Source organism: Equus przewalskii, chromosome 14 (assembly GCF_037783145.1).
Source record: "Equus przewalskii isolate Varuska chromosome 14, EquPr2, whole genome shotgun sequence".
Classification (NCBI taxonomy): Eukaryota; Metazoa; Chordata; class Mammalia; order Perissodactyla; family Equidae; genus Equus; species Equus przewalskii.
The window spans coordinates 31,869,029-31,889,491 of NC_091844.1; the positions used below are offsets into that span (position 1 = coordinate 31,869,029).

General features: G+C 40.8%; 1 protein-coding gene across 3 annotated transcripts in view; it reads left to right on the plus strand.

The window, feature by feature from the left end:
• C14H2orf42 (chromosome 14 C2orf42 homolog) overlaps positions 1 to 19,797 on the plus strand; it is a 36,356-nt gene extending 16,559 nt beyond the window's left edge. For all 3 annotated transcript variants that reach the window (XM_008514845.2, XM_008514846.2, XM_008514843.2), the window contains exons 6-10: positions 1,260 to 1,364; positions 4,741 to 4,848; positions 6,122 to 6,222; positions 8,371 to 8,533; positions 18,661 to 19,797. In XM_008514845.2, the coding sequence (XP_008513067.1) occupies positions 1,260 to 1,364; positions 4,741 to 4,848; positions 6,122 to 6,222; positions 8,371 to 8,533; positions 18,661 to 18,869 (686 nt within the window). In that variant the 3' untranslated portion in view covers positions 18,870 to 19,797. The remainder of the gene's footprint in view (positions 1 to 1,259; positions 1,365 to 4,740; positions 4,849 to 6,121; positions 6,223 to 8,370; positions 8,534 to 18,660) is intronic.
• The last annotated feature ends 666 nt before the right edge of the window (positions 19,798 to 20,463 follow it).

Sequence of the window (20,463 nt, forward strand, 5' to 3'; positions counted from 1 at the left end):
GGAGTGCTGACGCTCCAGACACTGAGGCTGAGGTCTGTCACACGACTTAGTGTGTAACGTGGTCTCAAACCATGCTCAGCTCTAAATCGTGCCTTCTAAATAACGAATGTAGCAAAAGTGATGGACGTGTTTGGCCGCGGCTATCTTTGTAGGATATTTTCCTCTTGTTGCTTCTTACCCACATGCAGTTGAGGTGGAGATTCAAAGTTGAAGAAGAAACAGATTTTACAATCATGCAAGGGTAAATATTTGTTGAGAAAGACAAATATAACCTGTTCTCCAGAGTTAGTGAGGCTTGAAAATATACCTAAAAGCAACTGCATGGCTGTCATTCTAAATTTACCAGACAGAATGACTTAATTTGAACACAACTTCAATATTTATGTGTGTCACTTTTCTGCTCAGAATGATTAAGCTTATACTTTTGGAGATCGGCATTTTCTTAACTCTCCTTATACATTGTAAAAAAATAGTTCCGTTTTGGTCGTATTTATAGAATACTTGCTGTGATATGGGTAGGTGACTAAACACTAGATGTTTTTATACTGCTCTCATACTCTGGTTTTGAAGATAAGACAAATACATAAATAGCAAACAATACAAGACCAAATCTTAATTAACTGATTAAGAACTTATACATTCCAGGAATAAATACTTTTGGAGGGTCAGGAAGTAAACAGATCAACTATATCAGGCAGAAGATTTTTAACAAATTTGTATCACTTCCTTTGGCGTCAAGAAAAAGGGAAATAGCTTTTAATCCAAATTATCACTATATGAATTTACCTATGAGAATTTTAATTTCAAATGAATAGTACTTATAGCTTCATTATCTCTACAAAAGGGAACATTCTTCAGGCATGTGAAGGCGTTTCAGGAGAAGGAAGGGAGTAGAATGGTAGGTCTGTGGGCATACAGACATATTCATTAGGAGTAGGGCCAATTCATAGATTCCTAAAACAGCCATACAAGGCCCTTCTTCAGTTTGCAGGTTAGTGTTGACAGATGGCAAACTTTCTGTGGTTTGTAATCTTGAACCTAATAGTGTCTTGGAGCTTTTCATTTCTTTTTTCCTAGATGGATTCTTAAAAAAAAATCCTAGAATCTTCCATTTCACTTAATGCATCTAATTTCTTTGAATTTCAGTTTCTTCTTTTTTTTTCTTTACATGCTCCTCAACTTTTGAAACTTCAATTAACTGTTTATTCTGTAAGGAAAGATAAAAGTTCCTGAAGAGTTGTGTTTTTTGTTTTTCTTAGCCTGTGGTCAGCTGTTGGATGAGACACAAGTGACTTTATCCTTCCAAGACTGGCTGGCCAGCGTCACAGAACGCATCCACCAGACCATGCACTATCAGTTTGATGGTGAGTCTTGCTCATCCCACTGGGCTGTTGCTGAAAGGAGGAGAAATTAAACTAATTGTGTTCTAGTTCTACTCTGTTGTGATAGGAAAAGTAATTGGGCTTCAGTCCAGAGTGCATTGGGCCACAAGACAGTAGAAGTCTAAATGAAAGAAAGAACAATCACATAATTAAAATGCAGGACCAGCAAAATGAATTTAGAGAGGGAAGAGAAAAAAATGCAGCAAATAGGTATTCAGTGAAGGTAGATAGCCTTGATCTTGGTATACATGCACGTGTGTGTATGCATGCATGCATGTGTGTGTGTGGAGGGGGAGGGAGATACCAAAACCTTAGAAGATCATTCAAACCCTCAAACTTAAAATCGAAGCAAGGGGGATAAAGGTTTAGAGAAAATCTAAAAGTGTGAGACTAAGATAGTTATATGAAATTACGTAGACATACTAAGGAAGAGTGGAGGACACAGGCTGGATTTGGGTTGACTGTGATAGCCTCATGGAACCTCAGCAATTTCAGAGGTGGACCATTCAGCTAGTTCTTCCCATTTCATTAAAAGCATCCTTGATAGATGGTAAGGCAGCTCATAACATTGTTGGAAGTGATAGCTCTGAGAAAGGTCTTCCTCATGCTAAGTGGAAATATTTGCTTATAATACTTCCTGTTGGTTCTCGGTCTGTGCTCTAGCCACGTGGACTAGGTCTGTTCCTGTTTCCAAATAACAGTCCCTGCCACTGGGTACCCACCTATTGCCCTGCCTGATAGGTCTTCTCTGTTCCAAGTGATACATCTCGTGTTTTCAAAGCCTCCTTATGGCACGTTTACAGACCTCATATCATTTTGACGTTCTTTGCTGAATGTATTGCAGCTTATGAATATCATTTTGAAAATAAAGCACCACAAACTAATAGGAGCATGACAGCAGACACTCAGTAAAAGATGAGTTTTGGGGGCCGGCCCTGTGGCGGAGTGGTTAAGATCATGCGCTCCACTTTGGTGGCCCAGGGTTCACTGGTTCGGATCCTTGGTGTGGACCTACACTCCACTCATCAAGCCATGCTGTGGCGGCATCCCACGTAGAAGAAGTAGAATGACTTATAACTAGGATGTACAACTATGTAATGGGGCTTTGGGGAGAAAGAAAAAAAGAGGAAAAGGAAAATGAGTTTTGAAGGATTAGAACAGTTATAGCCTCATGATGAGGAAAGTGACAAGAATGGAGGTCTTGAAATACATGATTAGTTTTATTTGTATTAATTCAGAATAAATAAAACTTTACAAGTTAGTTTTTAGAAAATCAAATAAGCTAAGGAGGGTTAAAGAGAGTGTCTATGTTTTTCTTTTAAAATTTTATTTATTTATTGTTTGAAATAATATAATAAATACCTAGCAACCCACGTCCCAGAACAGAAAATAGAACATTGACAGTAGTGTAAGCTACACTCTGTGGTCCTCCTCCTTCCCGCTTCCCTACCACCCCCCTCACATCTCCAGTACCAGTACCTTTGTCCAAGTCACCATCAGCTCCAGACTGTGAGTCTGTCTTTTATGAGGGCTTTTCAAGATTAGCTTCAAAACTAAAGACAGCTAAGGCAAAACTGAGAATAAAAATGTTTACTTTGAGAAAAAAAAAGATTAATTTGTAAACCTAAGTTCTAGCCTCACATCAGCTGAGTTGTGGTGAGCTAGCACTTTTTTTTTTTTTTAAAGCTTCAGTGCATGGTTGTGTATCCTGGTTGTTAGTTTAGTTGTCTATGTGAGCCACTGCCACAGTATGACAACTGACAGATGGGTGGGGTGGTTCCACGACCGGGAAATGAACCTGGGCCACAGTGGTGAGCCCCGAATCTTAACCACTAGACCACCAGGGCTGGCTCAAGTTAGCACTTCTTTAGAGCTGTACTGACCTGTGTGTAGCCCATAATCTAACTGCAAGGTGAAAGATTTAAAAAGTCTTTGTGTGGTGATGTCTCTAAACTGCCCAGATACTAATATGTTAGTGGCTCAAAAGCAGTGACCGTTTTGTCATTGACATTCTGCATTCAGTAAACTAGGCAAAATTAGTTGAAAGAATGTAAAGTCTATGGAATTCTAGAAAACCTTTCACTTTTATTTTTCCTGGCTTGACTTTTGTTTCAAAAAGGCATCTAAAGTGTCTTTAAGAGCCATTCGTTTTTGTTTTTTTTTTTTTAAGATTTTATTTTCCTTTTTCTCCCAAAGCCCCCCTGATACATAATTGTGTATTTTTAGTTGTGGGTCCTTCTAGTTGTGGCACGTGGGATGCCGCCTCAGCATGGCTTGATGAGCAGTGCCATGTCTGCGCCCAGGATTTGAACCGGTGAAACCCTGGGCCGTCAAAGCAGAGCACATGAACTTAACCACTCGGCCACGGGGCCAGCCCCAAGAGCCATTCTTTAAGTTGTATCCAGGCAGGTAGAGGTTACATGTTTACCCATATGGTTTTGGATGTTTTCCCTCTGCTGGGGCCAGCCCCTCAGGCAAAGTTTTTAAGGAAAACTCTGAACTCTTTCAACCCCTCCCCCCAACAGTCTTTCTGTTGAATTCATGCCTTGTAAGTTTCTTTTAAGAGGTTTGTTATGTATTTTCAAACATTTTACCTGCCTTAAGATCACATTCAGGGACTAGCCCCATGGCCGAGTGGTTAAGTTTGCGCGCTCCGCTTCAGTGGCTCAGGGTTTCCCTGGTTCGGATCCTTGGCATGGACAGGACACTGTTCTTCAGGCTACATCCCACATAGCACAACCAGAAGGACCTACAACCAGAATATACAACTATGTACTGGGGGGCTTTGGGGAGGAGAAGAAGAAGAAGAAAAAGAGAAGATTGGCACCTGTTGCCAATATTAAAAAAAAAGATCATATTCAGACAGAAAGACTGATGCTCATTGGATAAACAGTGTCCTGACTTTGTGGTCTCTGGCCTTCGTGGTCCTGGCCATCGGAGTGAGAGCATGCGGTGACTTTGCTTAGACTTGCAGGCAGATAGCAAGTGAGACAGATGGTGAGCGGCAGTGAATCCAGTTTACTCTCAGCTCAGACTCATTGTTCTCATCTCACTTCATATGCCCTTTAAAGGGAAAAGTCTTCTGTGGTGGTGTTTACAAAATTGGGGGTTTGAAACTTATCCTTGGTGAATGACAAAGGTCTGCTGAATTTTTTATGATTGCAAGGGTTCAAGAATAGGGCTGGTGATGGTGCTTGACTTACAAAGGTCAATCGGAGCCTTCTTTTTGCCTCTGCATCAGGAAATCTCAGTGGCATTTCTAGTTCCTGCTGCCCCTCAACTCATTTCTGCCCCCTCTCCCTACACACCAGGAAGCCCACTGACTTTCTTTAAATGAGTTTCTTCTTCTTTCCTGTAGGCAAACCGGAGCCCCTGGTGTTCCACATCCCTCAGACCTTTTTTGATGCCCTGCAGCAGAGAATATCTATAGGAAGTGCAAAGAAACGGCTTCCCAACTCCACCACAGGTATGGGATTTTTCCTCAGGAATAGCAATAGATGTCTTGACCGTAGAGAATTATGTTTGGAAAAATCGTGTGGAATTTTCAGGATTAGGACTTGTAGTTAACGCTGAGAGCATGAAGCTTTAGCCAGTCACCTCTTGGAATACTGATCACACTCTTCCCAGGCCCCATGCTTATCCAGTCCAAGGTGCTGGAAAGATCCAGACAGCGCACGCGTGGTGAAGAACAGCAATGAGGTGCAATGAAGGTGCCCACCGAGAAGTCTGGTATTTTCTAGATCTGAACCAATTTCAACAAAAGCGTTGCGGGCTCCAATTGTTATTTGGGCCAGCTTCTTGCAAGCATAGTCCAATACGTATCAAAAACTAAACCTTGTTTTTCATGATTCCCAGTTTTTGGTGAAGGAAGATTTTATTTGTAGAGTAATTCTTAGGCTTGGAACACTTTATAATGGCATTATTCTGGTACTTATTTCTTGGTTTTAGATAACGTCTTTCTATTAGAGATCTCAAGATACTCATTAAGTAATATAAGGAAGGAAGGGAGAGAAAAGAAGAGGAAAAGCTTGCTCAGGGCACATAGCCCCAGAGTCACCACGGCTAGAAATCAGTGCTGGTTCTTCGGTGGATTGTTATTTGATGATATAATAGTGACTGTTGAGATTTCATTCTAGTTTTGAATAGTGCAAGCTGTGAATCACTGTGTTGAGGGCCATGAAAATCTTTGTCTTCGCAGCTTCTCTCTCTGACTTTAGAGGCAGCGTTGATTCTTTCTTCCAATTAAAACTTTAGGCCCTAACACATTAGTTTCAACCCATCCCTTAGCTATTTTTGCAGGCCCTTCGGTGGAACCCCTTTATAATCCTGCAGGCAGGACAAAGGATTGGCAACCACATTAGCAGACTGAAACTCTACATAATTACTTTAAGGACTATCATTTGACCTCTGATATATCTAAGGTCAAAGAGGTTGTAAGAAGCTGTTTTAAAATGGAGTCCTGTGCACGTAGCTTTACCAACAAAGAAACAAGTTTCTAAGGTAGCGAAAACAAGCCTCATCTCAAAGAAGCCTCGGAGACTTTATACATGTCTTTTGATTTGTCACAGTTCTGCCAAAACCTGTTATATATTTGCCTCTAGAATTCCTTTTTAAAAATGCTGAGATTCTATAAAGAAGGAATAGTACTGCACTGAACTCTCTAGAAACTGGATAACAAATACAGTGAAGGAGAATGTTATTTTTTGGTCGTCTAATTTTGTCCCCTTTTTACATTGAAGCTTTTGTTCGAAAAGACGCCTTGCCTCTGGGAACCTTTTCCAAGTATACCTGGCATATCACTAATATCCTGCAAGTTAAACAAATCTTAGATACCCCAGAGGTAAGAGTTTATTCTACAATAGTGGGAGGGCAGAGAGGGAAGAGAGAGAAGCAAGTGTGGGAAGTATGTTTGCACAGTTCCTTAAGTTACAGACATCAAAGATTTTTCATACTAAGAGATTATTCAGAAATTTTCATGGCTTTATAGTCTTTATAGTTCTGACTCTGATTTTTTTTTTTTTTTTGAGGATGATTGGCTTGAGCTAACATCTGCTGCCAAGCCTCCTCTCTTTTTGCTGAGGAAGACTGCCCCTGAGCTAATATCCATGCCCATCTTCCTCTTCTTTATATGTGGGATGCCTACCACAGCATGGCTTACCAAGCGGTGCCATGTCCGCGCCTGGGATCCAAACCAGCAAACCCCAGGCCACCAAAGCAGAATGTGCACACTTAACCACTGAGTCACCGGGCTGGCCCCTCTGACTCTGATTTTAATGGATATTCCCTGTAGCTTGAAAAAGTCTCTTAAAGGGCCGACCCGGTGGCATAGTGATTAAGTTCGTGAGATCTGCTTCAGCGGCCTAGAGTTCACAGGTTCGGATCTTGGGCGCAGACCTAGCACTGCTCGTCAAGCCACGCTGTGCCAGCATCCTAGATAAAATAGAGGAAGATTGGCATACACGGTAGCTCAGTGACAATCTTCCTCACACACACACACAAAAAGTATCTTAAATTGGAGTATCCTTTTTCTTTGCTTTTGGAATCAGAAAACAGGGATGATTTTTCTTGTAAATTAAATAATGATCCCTTACTATCTGTGGTGAGCCCTAGATTAACTGGCAGGCAGCTAGGAAGTATATAAATAGTTTGAGATGCTCTCCTATTGGTGAAGTGAGTGAGCCCAACACACTTAAATGCTCCTCCCCACACTGCAATTTAGTTCTCATTAGAGAAATGACCCTTCATTAGTTTGTTTTGAGAACGCTTAGCCCTGAGCTAACTACTGCCAATACTCCTCTTTTTGCTGAGGAAGACTGGCCTGAGCTCACATCGGTGCCCATCTTCCTCTACTTTACATGTGGGATGCCTACCACAGCATGGCTTGACAAGCGGTGTCATGTCCGCACCTGGGATCTGAACCGGCGAACCCTGGGCCGCTGAAGCGGAATGTGTGCACTTAACCACTGTGCCACAGGGCCGGCCCCTTGTTTTCTTTTTCACAAGGGAAATATTAGACATTCTTAAACACTTTTTTCCAGCAGATCCTGAAAACTTGAGGATTTTCCCTTCCTACCATAATGGAATATTGTAGAAAATTCAGCATAATGTGCTTTGATACATTAAGATGAGCTTAATTGTAAGGCATTATGTTCAGAAAAATAATGAATTGTTTGATGGCTGTAGAACTTACATGTGCACCTAGAGGAGGCCTGTGTAGCACTAAAGATCCTTGAGGAACTTCTTTAAATGCAGGGTGTCGGGGAGGCGGTGTCTAGCCTGGAATGGGCGGTGTTGGGGAGGCACTGAACAACCCAGAGCAAAGGCAAGTGAGGGAAGGAGCTAGGAATCACTGAGCTTCTGTCTGTCGGGTGTTATCTACCTATATCACCTCCCTCAGCCTCACAGCCATGTGTTGGTGTTGACTGTATTTTGCAGATGAGAAACAGGCTCTGAGAAGCTCACCCTGCTCTTTAGTGGCAAAGACAAAATTCAGTTCAAGTTCTGTCTGGCTCAGTCCCAAGGATGGTGTGAAGCCCACGGGATGTGAGGTCAGCTCTAGGTGCTGTCAACAGAGTTTTTAGAAGGGTGCTGCTAGCAGAGCAGTAGGGGAAGGAATAAAACAGATTTTAAAGCAGGTCTGTGCCAGTAGCTCTCATGTAACCCTGAGGATGTTAGCAGTTCAGTTCAGTGTGGTTTGGCTGGACTTCGAATTAAAGTTACAGAGAAAAAAAGGCAGGCCAGGAATGATGTATGGGAGAAGAGGCAGATCTGTTGACACAATTTACTTGAAAATACAAGGGAAAGTGTTAATTAACGTGAATGCACTTAAGAAAGAATGAATAAATAAAAGCTCTATTGTCTACACAGAATTTGAAATGTATTACAATGTACATCTGGAAAAAAAAAAAAGATCTGTTGTCATCCAAATGTTTGTCTGCTTTGACAGCTTTTCCTTTCTCACCTTTCTTGGTATCATCTCCATGTCCAGATGCCCTTGGAAATCACCCGGAGTTTTATCCAGAACCGGGATGGGACTTATGAGCTGTTTAAATGCCCTAAAGTGGAAGTAGAGAGCATAGCAGAAACCTATGGTCGTGTAGAAAAGCAACCAGTGCTGCGACCCTTGGAACTGAAAACTTTTCTCAAAGTTGGTAAGTGCATCGGTGGTTTCAATAGCACATCTTCCTCTGAGGGTCAACTGTGTGTATGACTCTGTCCTAGACTTTGGGTCTTGACCTTGAACAGAGAAGACATATTCATTCATCTTGTGAAGACAGTCATGGGATAAAGTGTTTTGTTTCATTTGAGCCCCTACTTTTAAAATAAAATTACAGAAGTAATACACATTCATTATACAGAAATCATAGATTTCATTATAGAGCATAAAGGAGAAAAATAAAAACCGTCTGTAGTCCCACCCACCATAGATGACATCACCATCACAATTTTAGTGTATACCCTTTCAGACTCTTTTCCATGCATCAAGAAGTTTCCAAAACATGGGATCATACCTCAGCTGCTTTTTTCACTTTTTTTTTCTTTTTGCTGAGGAAGATTAGCCCTGAGCTAACATCTGTTGCCAGTCTTCCTCTTTTTTTGCTTGAGGAAGATTAGCCCTGAGCTAACATCTGTGCCAGTCTTCCTCCACTTTATATGTGGGTCACCACCACAGCATGGCTGATGAGTGGTGTAGGTCTGCACCTGGGATCCAAACCTGAGAACCTGGGCTGCTGAAGCGGAGCACGCCAAACTTTAACAACTATGCCATGGGGCTGACCCCTGCTTTTTTCATTTAAAAATATATCATGAACAGCTTTCTACGTCTGTCTTCAGCATTGTCTTTTGACTTTTTTTTGTTGTAATAAAACATACATAATATAAAATTTACCATTTGAACCATTTTTAAGTGTACAGTTCTCTGGCATTAAGTACATTCACAGTGTTGTACAACTGTCACCTCCATCTGTCTCCAGAATTTTTTCATCTTCCTCAGCTGAAACTGTACCCATCAAACACTCACTCCCCACTCCTGCCTCCCCCCAGCCCCTGGCAACCACCCTTCTACTTCCTGTCTCCATGAATTTGACTGCCCTAGGGACTTCATGTAAGTGGAATCACACAGTATTTGTCCTCTTGTGTCTGGCTTATTTCATTTAGCGTAATGTCTTCAAGGTTTATCCATGTTGTAGCAGGTGTCAGAATTTCTTTCCTTTCTAAGGCTGAATAATATCCCATTATATGCATGTCCTACGTTCTGTTGATCCATCATCTGTTGATGGGCACTTGGGTTGCCTCTGCCTTTTGGCTCTTGTGAATACATTTTTTAACAGCTGCATAAAATCCATTCATTAAGGTAACTCACTCTAATCGACCCTCAATTTAAGTTATTTCAAACTTTTTGCTGTTATAAACAATGCTTCCTTTTAGAGTTAACTTCCTATTAGATAAGCCTTTTATATCCCTAATTATTTCCTAAATTATTTAGGATATTTTTGGGGATAAATTCTTAAAATCAAAATTGGAGGGTCAAAGGTTATGTACATTTTTAGGGCTTTTGATTGTTTTCGTCACAATGCTCTCCAGAAAGATTGTAATATTTGTACAGTTTACTCCAGCCAAAAAAAGAGTGCCTCTTTTTTTAATCTTTGTGGATTTGATAGGCAAAAAATGTTATCTCACTCTTTTAATTTGCATTACCCTCAATATTAATGAGACTAAACTTTTCATATTAGTGATTTGTATTTGATGAATTGCTTTTGCTTTGTCTATTTTTAACTGGGGTATTTGTATAATAATCTAATAATAATAACAACTATAACAAGTAGCACTTAACAAGCACTTACTCTGTGCCAGCTATTATTTTAAGTACTTTACATACATTAATTCCTTGAATGCTCATCAACCCACTGAGAGGTAGATTCTGTGATCCCCGTTTACAGACGCATAAACTGAGGTGAGGACAGGTGCAGTCACCTGCCCGGAGTTACACAGCTAGTAAGGGCGGAGCTGATCCTCAGCCCCAGGCAGTCTTGGATGCCGGAGCCTGCACTCCTAGCCATCTGGCGCTCACCCGTCTTTCCACTGACTAGACTCCAACCTCTTCCAGGGCAGTGGACGATGTCATCCTTGTTCATCACTGCTCCCCAAGATAGCACAGTACCTGGTCCATGATAGGCACTCAGTGAGGACTTGTTGAATGAAGAATGAATGAATGCCAGTCATCATTTTAATTACCTTAGCTTTGTGATCTGCCTAGTGGTCCCCTTCATGTCTCTAATTGTGTACTTATTCTTCTAGGAGAAATTTAGAATTTGTAATTATTTTGTCAAATTTTTGTGAATATATTCCTACATATATTTTTTGCTGCTCTTGTGAATAAGACCTTTATCATGTTTCTCGCTTGTTATTGCTGATGTATGGGAAGCTCCTGATTATTGGTATACCTATCAAATTGGCCTTCCTAATGAGCTCCTAGTAGTGATAAGAGTTGTTTTTCTCTGGTTTCTGGGAAATCAGTTATGTCACCTGAAAAACAGTGATAATTTTGTTTCCTATCAAATGTTTATATCTCATCACTTTTTCTTTTTATATTAGCTATGATTTCAAGAGCGACAATGAATAATAGTAAAGCTAACAGCTACAATTATTTTAGACTATAGTAAAGACTCCTCCAGGACCAGTTTCCAACTTCGTCTTGAAGAAGAGACAGTGATAAGTATCCTGTGAAAAAAACATTCCATGGTCAGATAAATTTGAGAAATGCTACATATCATATTTGATTCTAAGACCCTTGATTGTAAGATGCTCAGTAAATTTAGTAAGAACTTTTTTGATAAGAAAAGAAACTTTGGGGGCCAGCCTGGTGGCACAGCAGAGCTTTAGTGGCCCAGGTTCGCCAGTTCGGATCCCAGGTGTGGACATATGCACCATTTGGCAAGCCATGCTGTGGCAGGCATCCCACAGAAAATAGAGGAAGACGGGCACAGATATTAGCTCAGGGCCAGGCTTCCTCAGCAAAAAGAGGAGGGTTGGCAGCAGATGTTAGCTCAGGGCTAATATTCCTCAAAAAAAAGAGAAAGAAAAGAAACTTTGCTGTATGAAAACTGCCTTGGTTGTAAGATACACTCAGATCTCAGAAAATGTTGCAGTTGAGTAGGAAGGCAGTAGGGAGTAGTGTCTTAGAATATAATTTATCTCTCTTAGAAATTCATGCCATACGTTTGCCTATTAAAAAGATCCTGAAATAAAAACACCTTTCTCTAAAAAAAAAAAAGTTTTTAAAAAACTTTATCTAACCTAAGGTTTCCCAAATTTATTTGACCAGTGAACACTTTTCAGGGGAATACCATTAGCATTTCATAGGATATTTTTCTGGAAAAAAGTTGTTCTGTGTTTCACTATTAAATAATGAACTATTGGTTATTATTTTCAGATAAATTTTTTTTATTATTATAAGAACATATCATATACTTTTTTTTTCCTGAGGAAGATTCACCCTGAGCTAACATCCGTTGCCAATCTTCCTCTTTTTGCTTGAGGAAGATTAGCCCTTAGCTGACATCTGTGCCAGTCTTCCTCTATTTTGTATGTGGGTTGTCACCCCAGCATGGCTGACGAGTGGTGTAGGTCCACGCCCGGGAACCAAACGTGGGCTGCTGAAGCAGAGTGTGCCGAACTTAACTTCTAGGCCATGGGCTGGCCCCCAACATATCATATTCTTAGTTTATTATGTACTTTTATTTGAAACTAGAATTGAAAATTTTTTTTTTTGAGGAAGATTAGCCCTGAGCTAACATCTGCCGCCAATCCTCCTCTTTTTTGCTGAGGAAGCCCAGCCCTGAGGTAACATCCATGCCCATCTTCCTCTACTTTATACATGGGACGCCTACCACAGTATGGCTTACCAAGTGGTGCCATGTCCACACCCGGGATCCAAACCGGCAAACCCTGGGCCACTGAAGCGGAACGTGTGCACTTAACCGCTGCGCCACCAGGCTGGCCCCTAGTATTGAAATTTTTGAAATGCCTTTTTGCCATCTAGTGAGGTTTGTCTTTTCACGTAAGTTCAGTGAATTTTATTAATAAATTGCTAAATTGAAGTAATCTTGCATTTCTGGAATAAATCCTACTTGGTCTTTTTTCTGTTAATATATATGTAGATTCTATTTGCTAATATTTCATTTAGGATGTTTTAGTATCTGTTCATAAGTGGTAACTGCCTACAGGTTCCTTTTTGGAGGCTATCTTTTTTGGGTTTTGGTAATGGTTATATAGAAAATGATTTTAGAAAGCTTTGGATCAAATTAAATAGCTTAGGAAATATCCCTTTCTTTTTTTTGTTTTGGTGAGGAAGATTGTCCCTGAGCTAACATCTGTACCAGTCCTCCTCCATTTTATATGTGGGATGCCACCACAGCATGGCTGATGAGTGATGCAGGTCAGCACCCGGGCTCTGAGTCTGCAAACCCAGGCCACCGAAGTAGAGCACACCGAACTTAAGCACTACGCCATGGGGCTGGCCCCAGAAATAGCCATTTCTTGGATGTTTACAAGAATTTAATCTCTAAAAACTTGTTCATTTTCCTCTGATTTACATTTGTATTCATGGTTTCTATCTTTTCTTGAGTCAGTTTTTGTCATTCATATTTTTTCCAAAATTCATGTTTTCATCCAAAATTTAAATTGTGTACATTTTAGTAATTTTTGGTTACAGATGGTAATCACATAACTTTTTATCAGATCAGCCCTGAGCTAACATCTGCTGCCAATTCCCCTCCTTTTTGCTGAGGAAGACTGGCCCTGAGCTAACACCCGTGCCCATCTTCCTCTATTTTATATGTGGGACGCCTGCCACAGCATGGCTTGATGAGCGGTGCCATGTCCACACCCGAGATCTGAACCGGCGAACCCTGGGCCCAAAGCGGAACGTGCAAACTTAACCACTGGGCTACTGGGGCGGCCCCTCACATAACTTTTAAAATCTGTTCTAAGTCTGTAGTTATACACTGCACCAGAATTTTATCTATTTTGTGGTCTTTTTTAAAGAACTGGCTCTTGTATATATTTATCACTTGTTCTAAGTGTCTTTGTTTTTTTCCAAAGATTGGCACCTGAGCTAACATCTGTTGCCAATCCTCATTTTTTCTTCTTCTCCTTCTGGTTGTGCTATGTGGGATGCCACCTCAGCATGGCTTGATGAGCGGTGCCATGTCTGCACCCAGGATCCAAACTGACGAAACCCTGGGCTGCCAAAGCAGAGTGCATGAACTTAATCACTTGGCCATGGGGCTGGCCCCTAAGTTTCTGTTTTAAACTATTTTCTGCTTTTGCCTGTAATAATTTCTTCTAACTCTTTTAAAAAATTTTTCTGGGGCCAGCCCAGTGTCATAGTGGTTAAGTTCACGCACTCTGCTTTGGCAGCCCTGGGTTCACAGGTTTGGATCCTGGGCACAGACCTACACACTGCTCATCAGCAGCCATGCTGTGTTGGCATCCCACATATAAAATAGAGGAAGATTGGCACAGATGTTAGCTCAGGGACAGTCTTTCTCAAGCAAAAAGAGGACTGGCAACAGATGTTAGCTCAGGGCCAGTCTTCTTCACAGAAAGAAAGATTTAACTGATTAAAAAAATTTTTTTTCTAACATTTTCTTGGAATTATTTTATTTTTATAGCCTTTAAAATGGAATTGTCAGTTAATTTTTTAAATTCATATTTGACAATAACATTTAGGGTTCTTACTATTGCTAATATCTAAATAGTCTATAATTATAGTTTAGTTTCTCTATGTCCCCAATACTTAGTATTTAAAATTTCCAGTTGGTTGAGGCTTTTTTTTTTTTTTTTGAGGAAGATTAGCTCTGAGCTAACTACTGCCAATCCTCCTTTTTGCTGAGGAAGACTGGCCCTGAGCTAACATCTGTGCCCATCTTCCTCTACTTTATACGTGGGACGCCTACCACAGCATGGCTTTTGCCAAGTGGTGCCATGTCCGCACCCAGGATCCGAACTGGTGAACCCTGGGCCACCAAGAAGTGGAACATGCACACTTAACTGCTGCACCACTGGGCCAGCCCCTGGTTGAGGCTTTTGATTTTTATATTCTTTGGTATCAATTTCTAGTTTTATTATTTTGAGGTCAGAAGATGTGCTTTTTGAATTTCTATTTTCTTAGGTATTTAAAAATACTTTCTCACTAATGGAACATATGATATGAATTTGTACTAGCAAAGACGTTATTTATCCAACATAGTCTTATATAGCTTTAAAATGAACCATATTATTTTATTTAAGTCCTCATTGTCTTCATTTTTTATCTCTTTGACCTGCAAAGAGAGTCGTGATAGAATTTCCTACTACAATTATGTTTCTCTGAATGTCTTCTTATGTTTTGAAAAGTCTTTTAAGTATTGTAATGCAATGTTTTTGGTACATCAGAGTTATTGACAGATGTCAGTTTAAGTTATATTGTCTTAGTCCATTCAGGCTGCTATAATAGAATACCATAAACTGGGTGGCTTATAAGCAACAGAAATTTATTTCTAGCAGTTCTGGAGGCTGGGAAATTCAAGATCAAGGCGCTGGCAGATTCCATGTCTGGTGAGGGCCTGCTTCCTGGCTCATAGAGGGCAGTGGGCAGTCTTTTCACTGTGTCCTCACATGACAGAAAGGGCGAGGGAGGTCTCTGAGTTCTCTCATCTCATTCATCAGGGCTCTGCCCTCATGACCTAATCATCTCCCAAAGGCCCCACCTCCAAATACCATCACATTGGGGATTCGGTTCTCTTTCTTTCTTTTTTTTTTGAGGAAGATTAGCCCTGAGCTAACTGCTGCCAATCCTCCTCTTTTTGCTGAGGAAGACTGGCCCTGAGCTAACATCCGTGCCCATCTTCCTCCACTTTATATGTGGGACGCCTACCACAGCATGGCGTGCCAAGCAGCGCCATGTCCACACCTGGGATCTGAACCTGCGAACCCCGAGCTGCCGAAGTGGAACACACATACTTAACCGCTGCACCACCGGGCCGGCCCTGGGATTTGGTTTTCAATTTATGAATTTTGGGAGGATACAAACATTCAGTCCATAGCAATACTTTATCAATGTAAAAATCACTTTTGCCCTAGATTCTTTGACTAATATCACAACAGTGACATCAGCTTTCTTTTGTTTTTCATTTTTCTGATATGTTTGCCATCCTTGTACTTGTAACTTTTTTGTGACACTTTGTTTTAGTTGACTCTGTTATCAACATTATATAGTTGGTTTTGATTTTTCTCCAATTTTAGGTTTTTTCCCTTTATTTTTATTTATTTTATTTATTTTATTTTTTTAAGGATTGGCACCTGGGCTAACAACTGTTGCCAATCTTCTTTTTTTTTTTTCTGCTTTATCTCCCCAACCCCTGCCCGCCCCGAACACAGTTGTATATCTTAGTTGCAGGTCCTTCTAGTTGTGGGATGTGGGACGCCGCCTCAGTGTGGCCTGACGAGCAGTGCCATGTCTGCGCCCAGGATCTGAACCCTGGGTCGCCGCAGCGGAGTGTGCGAACTTAACCATTCAGCCACGGAGCTGGCCCCCCCTTTATTTTTATTATAATTGATATAGTTGGTCTTCTGTCTTCTTGTTTTGTTCTCTGTTTTTTGTTAAATGAACTGTTTTCTGTGCTTTATTTTCTCCATAGTTTTGAATACCATATTTACCATATTCTCTCTCTCTCTTTTTTTTTTTTGGCAAGGAAGATTGGCCCTGAACTAGCATCTGTTGCCAATCTTCCTCTTTTTGCTTGAGGAAGGTTGTCCGGGCAAAACCCTAGGCTAACATCTGTTCCAGTCTTCCTCTATTTTGTACGTGGGATGCTACCACAGCATGGCTTGATGAATGGTGTGTAGGTCTGTGCCCAGGATCTGAACCTGCGAGCCCTGGGCCACCAAAGTGGAACACACAAACTTAACCACTATGCCACCAGGCCATCCCTGAATACCATATTCTTATTTTTAATTCTGTTAGTGTTTATATTTTTTCAAAAGCATGCTTTCACCTGAGTTTTTCCCATTTAAATCTTTGATCCTCTGGGATTTATTTATTTTTTTTTTTCAGTTTTTTTTTTATTGAGTTATTGATAGGTTACAATCTTGTGAAATTTCAATTGTACATTAATGTTTGTCAGTCATGTTGTAGGTGCACCACTTCACCCTTTGTGCCCACCCCCCACCCCACCTTTCCCCTGGTATCCACTAAACTGTTCTTGGTCCATAGTTTTAAATTCCTCATATGAGTGGAGTCATACACAGATTATCTTTCTCTTGCTGGCTTATTTCACTTAACATAATTCTCTCAAGGTCCATCCATGTTATTGCAAATGGAATGATTTTGTTCTGTTTTGCAGCTGAGTAGTGTTCCATTGTATATATGTACCACATCTTCTTTATCCATTCGTCTGTTGATGGGCACTTAGGTTGCTTCCACGTCTTGGCTATTGTAAACAGTGCTGCAATAAACATTGGGGTGCACAGGACTTTTGGGATTGCTGACTTCAGGCTCTTTGGATAAACACCCAGTAGTGGGATGGCTGGATCGTATGGTAGTTCTATTTTTAGTTTTTTGAGGAATCTCCATACTGTTTTCCATAGTGGCTGCACCAGTTTGCATTCCCACCAGCAGTGTATGAGGGTTCCTTTTTCTCCGCAACCTCTCCAACATTTGTTGCTATTAGTTTTAGATATTTTTGTCATTCTAACGGGTGTAAGGTGATATCTTAGTGTAGTTTTGATTTGCATTTCCCTCATGATCAGTGATGATGAGCATCTTTTCATGTGCCTATTGGCCATCAGTATATCTTCTTTGGAGAAATGTCTGTTCATGTCTCCAGCCCATTTTTTGATTGGGTTGTTTGATGTTTTGTGATTGAGTTGCGAGAGTTCTTTATATATTAAGGATATTAAGCCTTTGTCAGATATATGATTTGCAAATATTTTTTCCCAGTTAGTGGGTTGTTTTTTTGTTTCAATCCTGTTTTCATTTGCCTTGAAGAAGCTCTTTAATCTGATGAAGTCCCATTTGTTTATTCTTTCTATTGTTTCCCTTCTCTGAGAAGGCATGGTGTCCGAAAAGATCCTTTTAATACTGATGTCAAAGAGTGTACTGCCTACGTTTTCTTCCAGAAGCCTTATGGTTTCAGGTCTCACCTTTAGGTCTTTAATCCATTTTGAGTTTATTTTGGTAAATGGTGAAAAAGAATGGTCAATTTTCATTCTTTTACATGTGGCTTTCCAGTTTTCCCAGCACCATTTGTTGAAAAGACTTTCTTTTCTCCATTGTATGCCCTCAGCTCCTTTGTCAAAGATAAGCTGTCCATAGATGTGTGGTTTTATTTCTGGGCTTTCAATTATGTTCCATTGATCTGTGCACCTGTTTTTGTACCAGTACCATGCTGTTTTGATTACTGTAGCTTTGTAGTATGTTTTGAAGTCAGGGATTGTGATGCCTCCCGTTTTGTTCTTTTTTCTCAGGATTGCTTTAGCAATTCGGGGTCTTTTGTTGCCCCATATGAATGTTAGGATTCTTTGTTCTAATTCTGTAAAGAATGTCATTGGGATTCTGATTGGGATGGCGTTGAATCAGTAGATTGCTTTAGGTAATCCTCTGGGATTTATTTTGATGTAAGGTATGAGGTAAGACTCTGCCACCTTTTATCTTCTTCCAGATAGTTATCTGGTTGATGCACACCATTTATCATAAGAAACACTTCCTTGTATTTCTTCTACTAATTATAAATGCCACCTTTACCCTAGGCGAAATTCCTGTTCTATTTGTGTCCATTTTGGATCTTTCTGTTTTGTTCTTTTAATCTGTCTAGACATATGCCAGTACCACACTTGTAGAACCATGTAGATTTTAATTCTATTTCTTCCTGGTTTCCTTGAAACTTGACCTTTTCTTGCTAGTCTCCCTTTTAATCTCATCCAGCTGTCTTTTCCTCTCAGTCCAGGCTCTCCTTATGATTCTTTTGGCCCAGTTTTCATAAAGGCTGGGTCTTATTTTGACAATGCCAGACAATGGCCTGAAATTTTCTTTTGGATAGATACAGCAGTAATCGCTTTTCCCTTTGCTTGATTCTTTTTGTTGTTTCTCCCTTTTTTTCTCTCTCAAATAGTTTTTTTGTTAATTTCTTTTTCTTTTCCTGTTTTATTCCTGAACAGAGTAAGATCTGTCCTGACTCAAGTTTTGGAATTGTCCTAATCAATGTTCCTTTTTTTTTTTTTTTTTTTTTGTCTTCAGGCAACACTTCCCCAGATCAAAAGGAGCCAACACCTTTCATCATCGAGTGGATCCCAGATATCCTTCCCCAATCCAAGATTGGCGAGCTGCGGATCAAGTTTGAGTACGGTCACCACCGGAACGGGCATGTGGCAGAGTACCAAGACCAGCGGCCACCCCTGGACCAGCCCTTAGAACTGGCCCCTCTGACCACCATCACTTTCCCTTGAGGCAAAACGAAAGAGTCTTTTGCTGCTAAATTTGCACATCCCCACCCCTTGACAACTTTAAAATACTAATTAGGCACTTAGATGGCCCTGTTCCTTAGTGAACTGCTCTTAGCTAAGATGCAGTTTCTCAACGCATTCAAGTGGACTCTGTGAAGAAGAAAAACCCTTCCTGTGCATAGCCTTTCGGTGCTGCTGTGTATAGCCTTCATTATACATTGGGTAGTATTTCTGGCTAGAGTTTTTAAAGGAACAAAAAGAAAACCAGCTCACTTTCCTTCTTAAAGGACTCACCTTTAAAGTTCAAGTTTTTTCTAACTCTCTGAGAAGTTAGCAACACTCCGCCTTACACCAACAGTGTTGGAAAGTTAATGATACTCCGGTTAGGGCAGAATGTTGGGACCATCCTGGCAGACTTCCAGTCATGCCCCTTTATTCTGTTCCCAAATATAGCACAGTGTCACTAGTTTTTCCAAATTCTATCTCCTGTTGGCCTGATGATTTTTCTTGGGAGATTTAGGTGATAGTGAAATAGGAAAAAGAGGTCCCGGTGTCAAGGGAAGACTGACATTTCAAACTAATGCTTGTAGTTGCTTGTTCACTTGATATTTATTTCCTTTTTTATTCTCCAAAAAGTTTAACAGCTGGTAAAATTCAATTCCTCTTTCTGAGTTCATTGATCACAGAATGGAGATACTGAAAGACACAGAAGTGGAAGCCTGTCCTCAAGAAGAAAAGGAGGGATGAACGTTTCCTGTATGCCTGCTGTGTGCCAGGCACTTTCATTTGCATTTTCACTTAATCATTTTTCTCATTTAGTCCTCGTTATTCTTTGAGTTTAGGCATTACCCCTTCTTTTATAAAGTTAAAGAAACAGCCTCTTTGAGGTTAAGTATCTTGCTGGAAACAGCATTAAAAATGTTTCATTTTACTCCCAAGTGCATGTTCTTTCCACTTTATCCCACTTTATCATGTTGCTTTGACATAAATTCCTTATAATTCATCGTCCTTGGGAAGACAAGAAAAATCCATATGAAGTAGGCTCTTGGTTTTCTTTCGTTTGCAAGTAACAAAAACCCAACTCTAACCAGCTGAGGCAAAAATAGGAACGAATGACTGGTTCATGGACAACCATCCTGGGGTGGAGCTAGGGTGTGGCCAGGCCTCACGACTCCCGGAGCCAGCATCCATCTGCCCCAACTGTGCCTCTGCAGGGGCTTCACTCACTCTGAGCACAGAGCAGCTCCTTCTAGTTGGAATTCTGGCTCCTGAGGTGCCTGCAAGTGTGGCTTCCACTTCCACTCTAGAGCAGGATTCAGTCCTCTGCTCTGTGCCTGATCCAAAGAGCAAAAACCTCCAAGCAAGGCTCTGATTGGCCTAATTTGCAGGGGAGAGGGGTGTGAGCTTTTTTGCTAACAGGAGCCGTGCCCCTACAAGAGGGGCATGGGAAGGCAAATTAAGTGTTGTCTATCCTGTATGATTGAGGGGCTAGGTGCTGTGGAGAGCTCCTCAGTGCTTCAGACAGTGGGGGAAACCTTCGAGGAGAATCCAGAGGAGTCCACGGAGAACTTAGAGCTTGCATTGGGCTTTAAAGGAG